Source organism: Vigna radiata, chromosome 10, assembly GCF_000741045.1.
Source record: "Vigna radiata var. radiata cultivar VC1973A chromosome 10, Vradiata_ver6, whole genome shotgun sequence".
NCBI lineage: Eukaryota > Viridiplantae > Streptophyta > Magnoliopsida > Fabales > Fabaceae > Vigna > Vigna radiata.
The window spans coordinates 11568473-11579854 of NC_028360.1; the positions used below are offsets into that span (position 1 = coordinate 11568473).

The following is an 11382-nucleotide window of genomic DNA, read 5'->3' on the forward strand; positions in this document are numbered from 1 at the left end:
ATAAAGACAGTTCTTTCCAAATAATTTGGAGACGAGTATAATATTGAGAAACTGTGGAATCACCTTATCTACAGCTTTAAAGTTATTCTTGGATACCAACAATATGAAATTTATCACCATGCGAGAACCTTTGATAAAGATCGTTCCACATGTTGGAAGTAGAGTCCATTCACATGTCTGATCGCTTGATGGCATGTGCCATTGATCTTGTAGGCCAGGTAATGACCATCTTGTTGCATCGTTTCCAAGCTTCGTGTAGAACATTGTGGGAAGGTGGACAAAAAAGAGTGCCAAGAACATATCTGCCTTTGTTGGTGGGTTCGAGCGCAACAAACATATTGTGTTTCCATTGCTGGTAATTATTATCAGCAAGAAGAGGAGCCACTAGAACAAGAGTGATACTTTCCCTTGGATGAAGAAAAAGGAGAAACACAGAAGAGGAGAAAAAGGCAAAGAGAAGACAAAGGCCGAAGGTGTTAAACTAATACCATGTAAGTGTTTGAGAGAGAATTTCTCATTATCAAAAACGTAAAAATAGAGTTGCTCAAAAGTTTGAGTGCTTGAATATAAAGGGATTCAAGGAAAGAGTCTATAAACAGAAAACAAATCATGTGTGGCAGTATTATGGGATAGAGTGACAACACAAAAAAAGACAGTTACTGCACAAAATTTTACCACTGTGGATGCTGAACCATATCTATTTGATACGTTTCGTACACGTACAAATTATATAAACTTATATAATTTTAAGCGAACTGTGACCAATTGCCTTTGTGATCCTTCTATGCTTCATAACTTTTTTAGTCACATTTATCTCTTCCTACATGCCAGCCGTTGCATATATATTAGATAGAAGAACATGAACCCCACTTTGACCAGGTTCCCACCCTGTTAGTCGTGGTTTCACTTGATTAGCAACAGACAAGTTTTCTTAAATCTGGTAGCCATTTAAAAGAGCACCCCATATGGCAGTATTTGGTTTTACGGATATTGTTTCCACTAATCTTTCTGCTTCTGTGAAACGACCGGCCCGACTCAAAAGATCAATCATGCACACATAATGTTCTCTTTCTGGCACTATACCGTACATTTCTGTCATTTGTCTAAAATGTTTTTAAGCCTCTTCAACGAGTCCAACATGACTACATGCGAATAAAACTCCTAGGTAGGTAATGTGATCAGGAACTAGAGAACTATCCTTTTGCATTATTTGAAACATCCTCAATGCTTCATTTCCACGACCATGCATGGCTAAACCATTAATCATGGTAGTCCAGATCACCACATCCTTTGGCTGCAAACGGCTAAATATCTTCTGTGCACCTCCTAACTCACCAATCTTGGCATACATGTCAAGAAGAGCAGTATCAAGGGCAATGCCTGTTGTAATAAGGTTAGTTTTTAATAGATAAGCGTGAACAGCTTGTCCCAATGCTAGAGCACACAGATGGGCACAAACACTTAAAAACACTTATCCTGATGCCTCTCATACTGCCTCTCACACAGATAGGCATTAATCATACTGTTCCAAGCTACAATGTTTCTCTTGGGCATTTTGTTGAACAGTTCTCTTGCTATCTTCAAGCAACCACATTTGGCAGTCCTGACTTCATATCTGCACATGACGCATACATTTGGAGTAATCCAGTAGCAACATGGGCATCATCTTCAAACCCGGATTTCACGATGCAGTTATTAATGCATTTTCCACAATCTTGATCGGCAATTAGACAACATGCTTTGAGTGCAAATGGGAAAGTAAAGTGATTGGAGGAATACCCATCTTCTATCATTTGTCTATACACAAACATAGACATTCTTGGATTGTGAACGTTAACAAAACCTCGTATCATAGAGTTCCAAATGTTAACGCTAGGGGTATCAATTTGGCAAAATACAATTGATGTCCCCAAATTCTGAATCTACACAGAAGTCAATAAGCTTGCTCAAGCAGACGCACTTAATAGTTGGGGCTGTGACTATTAACCCATGCAGTTTTTTCATTTCACTCATACTTTTGCATTTTGCTAACAGAGAGAGAATGGAAATTTTGTTTATCATCCCCAACTATGCTCAAGAACAATCCCAACATGGCCTTGTAATATTGTCGTCACCTGCAAAATAAACCAAGTTTACATTTTGGAGAGTGTATTTACATACCCCAATTGTTTCCTTAAGAACATTTTCATTGTCCTATTTTGATGTAGCTCACGCAAGATCCAATTTTCAGCCCCAATGACACGTATGGATAAAAAAGTTACTTCGATAGCATTCTGGGTCAAATATCAATGATAAATAAATGGATCCAAATGTGTTCTTAGAATGAAAAAATCCAAAAGATGTGAACTTTGAGTATGATGGAGACATAAAAATACTGTTTCTAAAATTATAAAATACTGAAAATTCATTGCAATCTTGGTTGGTTTTGTTGATTTGATCTAAAGATTGCCCCTTTTGGGATACCTTTCAATTGCACATAATTATGGGAATGAATAACAAAGACGTGGATTCATTATCCATTATCTGGCTGTAAATGTGCTGGAACATAAATATTTTGAATCTACATCTTTACAATCATAAATAACAAAATTAATATTTTAAAGGCACAACTCATCTTTCTTACCTCATCTTCTCCAAATGGTAAGACTAAAAAACTGTTTGGGTTGTGATTTTCTCTTACGTTACCTTCTTTTACGAAGGACGAATTTTCATATTTTCTGTTTGAGAACTATCATCTGGTTTGTTCAAAACGTGTATGAATCATGTTCATAATCAGTTTTAACTAGTTTAATCAGGACAATTTCATAATGACAGCGCATGATACATTGACAAAACTAAAGTTTATTTGTAGGATAACATATTTTAATAACAATTTTTTTATAATATTTTAATATCGTGTTATTTTATATTCATCTATATTAATATTTATGATTATTATTATTATTAATTATTAAACAAATATTATAATAATGTTAAAATGTTATCATTATCCTTATTTATACTATAAAAGTGTTTTCGGTTATTTTTTTTTTTTGAAAAAAAACTAGATTTATCATACACACCATGGTGATAAGGCAAGGTAATAGTAGTTCTTATGTTATTTTTTTTTTCTTAAACTTAAGAAAATATTTTTGATAATTAATTACAATCTTTGTTAGTGGAGTTTTTTTTATTGAATATAAAGTAAAAGTGTTTTTTTTTTCCATAAAATCTCTACCAAAATCATATAACGTTTTTAGTAGAAAAAGGTTTTAAAAATTCATTTTAATTTTTCTCTGTTGGAAAGATAAGATTTTTCTTAATTTATGTTTTTATATTTGTAACATATACAATGATTACTTTATAAATTTGTGTTTTTATTCAACTGATGGAGTTAGAAAGGTGAATATGAATGTTTAAGGAAAATAGTATGTGTTTGGACATAATAAATGGCATCAACTTTGCATAATGTCAGTTCCTATAGACAGATAATCATTCCGTGTTGGAGTTTTGTAACAGCAAATACACAGTTCGATGAAGGTGCAAACAAAATTGATACCATAACTGGCACTACGTTGGATGAAAACAAAAAACAACAAGGTATAAGGTAAGAACATAAACGTGAGTTATTCAGGAAATCCATGCATATTACATGAGCATTGAAAATGGAGTGTAATGCACACTTCATACACAAACAAACAAAGAGATTGCATATATATTGGTATCTGTTTCTCATACCATAGTCATTTTCTTGTTAGAGAAATTTTTTATCCATGGCCAATGTCACAGAATGTAGCAGCAGGAGTGGTCAGAAAAGCAATGATGTGTGGCCATGCAGAATGAAGCTAACAAGAGATTGCATGCGCTGGGATAGCCTCAAGATCTCACCTAAGGAGTTTGAAGAAAGCTTGCTAGGGCACATGAATGAAAGCAGCCGCAAAGCTTTGGAGTCATGGATTCCAGTGAACATCTTGATTTATGATGTTGATAATGGTGAAACTTACGATGCTAAGTTGTTCAAGAAAGAGTCGTTTTGGTTTGATCCTATGCCTGTTTCTGGTGAAAAGCCAACGAAGGGAAAATCCATGGAGGAGCCACCTTGTTACAATTTGGAAAAAGCAAGGGAAGAGTTTGCTTATTCGATTGAGCCTTTCAGACAGATCATAAGGAAAAGAGATCTCAAGTATGATCAAGAAATTGGACTTCGCTACTGTGGTGGCAATGTGGTTGTGGCCTTCGAGTTTTCGGTTTTGCATTCACCACCTTTGGATATTCCTAGCTATAACCTTAATTATATATAGATCTATATATAAAACACATGTCAAGATCATTCGTGCTGGTTTAGTTGCATTTTTACTTTGTGATTGTTAGAAATTCTATATATCTATGTTCAAACAGGAAAACTATGATGGGAGGTGAAGATGAGTCTCTTACTGTAGAAAAAAACATGCTTAGATTGATAAATTTGTCCATTTCAAAACTAAGGCTGAGATATTTTCTTTGTTTTTCTCCTGATTTTGCTGTAACTTCTTTTCACTTTCTCTTTTCCCTTTGTGTTGATAGAGGGATGCGTGACGAGAAGAGTTACAGATGAACGTGATTCAAAAATTGAAACTAAATCTGAGGCAAGATGAACGAGAAGACGCGGCGCTAGGGTTTTCTAAGGATTAATTGTGAAAAACAGGAATAAAAAAATGACAAAAATAAAATATATATCTCAAAAACTAATATATATATATATATATATATATATATATATATATATATATATATGTCCGAATATTAGAAAATTTTTGCTAGGAATTGCACAATTATTACGTCAAATAAACATGGTGTTATTTAAATTAAGACATCTTTGAAAATTTTCAAACTGATTTAGTTTTTCTATTATGATAAAATTATAATATACGAACTAAATAAAATCATCTTGACTAAAATAAAAAGAATGAACCAAGATATTTATTTGGGGTAAGAAATTGAATATTAAGCCTAAACAAAAGATGCCACCACAAAATGTAGATGTTGATGGAAGTTAAATTTATAAGTTATAATATATAGCTTAGTGTTTTTATATGTAATGAAAATTAGGAATTGATATTAAAAACTATAGGGAAAAATTGGTTGATTAAGGGCTTGGATGATTGGTGAAAATGTACAGAAATGTTTGTTGATAATTAAATGTGCACGCATTCCACATGGATCCGCTACACTGGACTCAGACAGATATAGGAAGACAAAACGACACGGATTACTCAGAACCCTTGGGGAAGAAGAAGAAGAAGAAAAAGCAATGAGGTGAGAGAGAAACTTTTGGTTTGTGAAATCGCAATTCATAGCATAAGCGAAGAGAAATGGAGGTTAGAGCCAGAGCACCGGGGAAGATTATATTGACCGGGGAACATGCTGTGGTTCATGGATCCACCGCAGTTGCTACTTCCATTGATTTATACACCTACGTTTTTGTCCACTTCTCCACTCCTTCCGGTATTTTACTTTCTCCATTGATTTCATTCTGTTGTTCTTTAAATATCCACCTCGTGATCGCAGATATGTGTTATTATTGTTGTTATTTGGTTGAAACTTGCGAAATTTGTGATGATCGGTAATGGCGTGTTTGAGAGACGCCGTTTTAGTTGTGGTTGAGATTCTGATTCGGTTAGGATTTGTGGATTGTGTGATAGACGACGGGGATTTGTTGACACTGCAGCTGAAGGACACGGCTTTGGAGTTCTCGTGGCCTATTAGTAGAATAAAAGCGGCGTTTCCAGAATCCGTGTTATCTTGTACTCCTACCTCCTGCTCCGTTGAGGTTGCGAAGATCATTGCCGCACTCGTTGAAGAGCTGGACATTCCAGAGGCTAAAATTGGAATTGCCTCTGGAGTTTCCGCGTTTCTCTGGCTGTACTCTTCTATTCAAGGGTCTGAACCAACTCTAAAATTCTTGTTGTGTGTATGTGAATGTGTTTGTGTTTTATTTGTGTAGGTTTGATTGTGTTTCGCTCTTTGTGTAGATTTAAGCCTGCTACTGTGGTTGTCAATTCTGAACTTCCTCTCGGTTCAGGATTGGGTTCCTCGGCCGCGTTTTGTGTGGCTCTCGCGTCGGCCTTGTTGGCATATACTGATTCTGTTTCTCTGGATTTGAGTCATCAAGGATGGCTCTCCTTTACGGAGAAGGATCTTGAGTTGGTAAATAAGTGGGCCTTTGAAGGGGAGAAGATCATTCATGGAAAGCCATCTGGAATTGACAACACAGTAAGCTCGTATGGTATGCCTCAGCGATTTTGCTACTAAATTTCATTAAATTTTATTGATTACTGTTTGGAACTTGTCTTTTTGTGCATTTATTCTAGTTACTGATGATTAGAGTTTGAATGTTTTGTATTAATAGGTTGAAAAGGAACATAACCTTTGAATAATAGGAGTTTGGAGGGGATGAATGAAATGTTTTCGGTTGTTAGGAAGGGATGTGGGAACTAGCCGTGTACGTGTTTCTCTTTTACTTGGTCTGTTAATAGTCTCACCAGAACTAATTTTAATTAATGTGGACCGGAAGGCATAACTTAAGGTCATGGCACACTGATTTGTGCCAGTGAATTGACAAATATACAAGTCTATGATGGGAAATATCATGTATAAATTGTGATTTGTTTGGAGTGTTTAATTATCATATACTGTGTTTACAAATGTAAGTTACTGCCATTGAATCTACAACTCACTCGATAGTTACCATTATCAGGTAACATTATCAGCTTCAAGTCAGGTAACATAACGCGCACAAAGTCAACTTTGACACTTAAAATGCTCATCACGAATACAAAAGTTGGGAGAAACACAAAAGCATTGGTGGCTGGTGTTGGAGAGAGGATGCTAAGGCATCCTGAAATAATGGCTTTCGTGTTTAGTGCTGTTGATTCTATTAGCAAGGAGCTGACTTCCATTCTCAAGTCACCCACACCTGATGAGCTCTCTCTAACTGAGAAGGAAGAGAAGATAGAAGAACTAATGGAAATGAATCAAGGTCTGCTCCAGTCTATGGGGGTCAGTCATGCCACTATAGAAACTGTTCTGCGAACAACATTGAAATATAAGTTGGCTTCCAAATTGACTGGAGCTGGTGGTGGGGGCTGTGTTTTGACACTGCTTCCAACATGTATCCTCTTCATTTATTGTTGTTTTCCTTGTGCTTCTAATGCTTTCCATTACTCTCTAATTTTCTTTTTCTTTTTTATTTTCTTGTCTGCAGTTAGTTAATAGCCTATGTTTGCTTTTATTATTCTATTAACAAGTTTGGTTTAGAAAAGAGTAGGGAAAGGGAAGGACTCCTTGTTTAGTTTGAGAGAACTTAACAGAATAAAATAATACACTATCATACTCTTATCATATACCTATAAAACCATTAAGTTCAAGTATTCAAACTAATGATAATTTAACCAGCACATTTTACAAACTTGAAGCGTTTTCCGTCACCTTCAAATCCTTAAAATATTGGAGGAGAGACAAAATTAACAGGGAGGGCCTCTTTTTACCAGTAAATACTGCCGAAAGGGTTGCCCTGGATGTTCTGCTATTTATGTGCTGCCTTGTTAATATGCACGAGGTTTGTATATATACACTCATAAGGCGTTTATTAAACCCTAGACATGCCCTTTTTTGGATTAACTTTTTAACACAGGAGTTTTTCAGTTGAGATAAGTTTAAGGTAGCTCATAAATTTGAATTAGGGGCATATGAAGAAATTAGGTGAGAAAATTGGGAGAGGTTAAATGAGGAAGCTTCTTAGAAAGTTAAGGACTGCAAGTACTTGTTCAGAAATTTATGCCCAAGTGCATGGAGTGCATTTGTGCTGGATGAAAGTTAAATGAGGCAACATCTTGATTTATTTTGTTCTTCTTCTCTAAGTGTTTGTTATGATATAGGGACTTAACTACATAAGCATGGCTAGAAAACCTGCAAGTGACAGTAAAGACGTGTTTCTTTAGAGGAAAGTCTTTGCATTTATCTATTTTTTCTATCTGACTTTCATTTACTCCAAGTAATGTCATTCTACTTCATACATCACAGTTTTCTTTCTCTAGATACTGTTTGGCCGACTAAAACTTAATTTTCTGGTGGTGGACGATTTATTGTCTTCATAAGAATAGAAACCAAAGTCGTTTCCTTAATCCTTGTTGGCCATCATGATTTCTTAGCTTTTAAGTATAATATATTTTTTAATCTCAATTTCTTCTATCGCTTCCTTGACATACTTTAATCAGTACTATCAGGCACTATTGTAGACAAAGTAATTGCTGAACTGGAGTCATGCGGATTCCAGTGTTTCATTGCTGGAATTGGCGGGGGAGGTGTTGAAGTTAACTTTGCGAAGTCATCTTGATTTTCTATTTTTATTTTTCCAGGTATTTGATATCAACAAGTATCCGATCCTCACATAAACAGCATAAATAAATATGCTTCCTTTTTTACTTCTAGTGGGTCAATCTGTAACTTTTTCTTTTCTGTTGTTGAATTAATTTAAACAGTTTCTTATTCAATCCTGAATGGAATTGGCGGATATAAATTCGCATATTTGATTAAGAACATGGTAGTCAACGGGATCGTGGAGTGACGAATCGTATCCAAGGTCCGTCTCTTTCACACGCACACGCTTTAAGTGATCTTACTGATGTGGTTTAGAAATTGTATGAAAACGTTTTAGTGTCATAAGGCTGACTCAGATACTAATTACCTGGACTGCTTCGAGAATATTACCGGAGGAACTGAAAACAGAACAGTACGTACAAATTACCCATTTTTACGTACTAAGTAGCCAAGCCATTTTTGTGTCTGGATATTGGATCCAGTTATATTGCTAGACTCGTGAGAGATGAATCGGATCCATTTTCTTGACCCTTAAGAAAAATAGTAGATCCTTTACATAAAAGGAGTTGAAAATATGGAAACGAATGAGAATACTTTCTTAATTACAGAAGTGTTCTTTTCTTCCTGCGTTCCCATAACTACTAAGTGTTCCTCAATTTTTAAAATGATTATTTTACTCTTCGTAGAAGTTACTTACGTTACATCTATAGGATGTGTAAAGTATAAAAATACCCTTACTCTAGTTATGAGGATAAATATATTGAATTTTCATGATTCTACATTGCCTAGTTCACTTGATTTGTTTTCTTGGATGAATAAGCCAATTGAGAATTTCACGTGATAGGAAGTTTCATAAACACACTTTTATTATTCATATTCACGCTTAATTTTGTTCAGTAAAATAACTACGAACAGAATTTTGACAACATGGCAGTTGGTGGCTAAGACAATCATTACGGAGAAATTGAGCTCTACAATGACCACATCTATCCACATTACAATAGATAGTCTTACACTCAATTTCAAGTAGCATTTTTATTAGTTTTACACTATATGTTTCATAGCAAAACATGCCTTACTTTCAACTACAATCTTCATCCAAACATGTAAATTCTTCCTTACATATTAACTCCTTTAGAGATTGTCAATGTAACGTACACCAACCTCTATCAAGGAGAATCAATTATCTTTGGAAAAACTCATCAAGCATTCACAATGGTTCCACCTGAAAGAAAAAAGCCAAAAAAAAAAAGTAAGTCAAATACGGAACAATAAGTGCCTGTAGTTAAAATAGTATTGGTGTGTTTATGACCATTGGGGTGGAGAACTTGGCCAGTTATGTAAGAGGAGCATTGGTTGCTAGCAAGAAAGACATAAGATGGAGCAACTTCAATAGGTTGGCCTGCTCTTTTCATTGGTACTTCTGAACCAAATTCAACAATTTCTTCCACCTTCATAGTTGCTACTATTAATGGAGTCCAAATCGGTCCAGGTGCAACCCCATTCACTCTTATTCCCTTACTCACAAGCTGAAGTGCTAAGGCCCTTGTAAACGCCACAATGGCTCCCTTTGTGGACGTGTAATCCACTAGTGTTGCATGTCCCCTGTATGCATTCACTGATGTTGTGTTGATAATGCTGCTTCCTTCCTTCATGTGCTTCACAGCATGCCTATAAAATTAATGTCATAGGTTACATGTAATCTATTTTAGTTTTAATCACTGCTTTAGTAGTTAACGAAATAGATAAAATAGATCATGTTGTGAAGATCAATGTCGGAAACAATGTTTAAAGACAGGTTTGGTTATCTGTTTACTTGGTCATGAAGAAATGAGAAAAGATATTAGTGCGAAACACTCTCTCGAGTCTAGTTTCATCGATCTCTTCCAATGATTCACTCTCATATTGCTCAGCTGCATTGTTGACCAAAATGTCAATGCGACCATAAGCATCTACCACCTCATCCACCACTCTTTTGCAATTGACTTCATAACCCACATCCACAGCTATAGCCATTGGATCTTTGGCATCTGCAGTCTTAGCTTTTCTGATAATTTCAAGTGTGTCTTTGGCATCTATATCTTCCTGTTCCTTCACATAGGTGAAGATAACAGTAGCACCCTCCAACGAAAACAAGTTACACACGGCTCTGCCAATTCCAGAGTCACCTCCAGTTATTACAGCTACCTTCCCCTGAAAATATATATAACCGATTAAACAGAAGGAGATAGAAAAAAGTACTTTCAGATAAATAAATCACTGCATATTATGATTCATCAGATACTTGAAGTTTATTTGATGGTTTGTAATCTGGACTGCTATATTGGGGTGGTGGATTCATCAGATACTCTTTGCCAGGTTGTGTGTCTTGCTTCTGAGGGGGGAAGTTCTGTTTACCAGAAGCCATTCTCTCTCGTAAAAGAGCTTCAATTTTGAGAATCTAAAAGATGGTCGAAAACTGTGCGGTGTAGTCCTGAGGTGAAAGGATGCTTTATAAGGTTGTCCTTGTTGAAGAAAAGGTTAGGAACGTAGGGTACGTTTGTGATTATGGAATGCAAATTGATAGATACACATACTAATACACATGTTTTGTCTAGTGATTTATTCAGAATTAGCAAGGAGGCGCTCATGTGTTGTGTTTATAAGTTGCATAAAAAGAAAAATACTACATATAAGAGAAATATTCTTATCTCACCTATGAACTTGATAATATACTATTAAGAGAATATTTTTTTATATTTAAAACTAAAACAATAAATACAAAGTAGGTGTATTATTGAACTATACATTTTATAATTGAAAAAAGTTATAATATTGTACCGTATCATCTGATAAAAAAAAAGTGGAAAATAATAAAAAATAGTATTTATTGAGAATAAAAAAAAAATAGATGTCAAAATACAATTGTTCTCTATAATTGTAGGAGGGGCACTCGGTGGGATTAGCTTGTGGTGTTTATTTGGTTGTCCTTTCATTGTTAAAGTGGTTCACTTCAGGACACGTTTTTTCTTCCTTAACTAATTTTGTGACAACTGTCTAGGCATC

At 35.2% G+C, this 11382-nt stretch overlaps 2 protein-coding genes and 1 pseudogene across 4 annotated transcripts; 1 reads left to right on the forward strand and 2 right to left on the reverse strand.

Annotated features, from left to right (window-relative positions):
* LOC106774823 lies at nucleotides 1-2532 on the reverse strand (annotated as a pseudogene).
* A 2597-nt stretch (nucleotides 2533-5129) lies between these two features.
* On the forward strand, nucleotides 5130-9099 carry LOC106774416 (mevalonate kinase). 3 transcript variants are annotated; one of them, XM_022786525.1, is made up of 6 exons: nucleotides 5142-5463; nucleotides 5661-5898; nucleotides 5991-6244; nucleotides 6716-7129; nucleotides 8235-8375; nucleotides 8499-9099. In XM_022786525.1, exons 1-5 carry the CDS (start codon nucleotides 5331-5333, stop codon nucleotides 8351-8353), a joined length of 1158 nt encoding a protein of 385 aa, XP_022642246.1. In that variant the 5' UTR covers nucleotides 5142-5330; the 3' UTR covers nucleotides 8354-8375; nucleotides 8499-9099. The 3 variants fall into 3 exon arrangements, with proteins under 3 accessions (XP_014516890.1, XP_022642246.1, XP_014516889.1); XM_014661404.2 differs by having other exon boundaries at nucleotides 5130-5463; nucleotides 5687-5898; nucleotides 8235-8553; XM_014661403.2 differs by having other exon boundaries at nucleotides 5144-5463; nucleotides 8235-8553.
* A 172-nt stretch (nucleotides 9100-9271) lies between these two features.
* LOC106775107 (NADPH-dependent aldehyde reductase 1, chloroplastic-like) lies at nucleotides 9272-10938 on the reverse strand. The gene is made up of 4 exons (XM_014662154.2): nucleotides 10622-10938; nucleotides 10154-10530; nucleotides 9650-10008; nucleotides 9272-9562 (listed from the first exon to the last, which is right to left on the reverse strand). The coding sequence occupies exons 1-4, from the start codon at nucleotides 10742-10744 to the stop codon at nucleotides 9540-9542; spliced, it is 882 nt and encodes a 293-aa protein (XP_014517640.1). The 5' UTR covers nucleotides 10745-10938; the 3' UTR covers nucleotides 9272-9539.
* Between the last annotated feature and the right edge of the window lie 444 nt (nucleotides 10939-11382).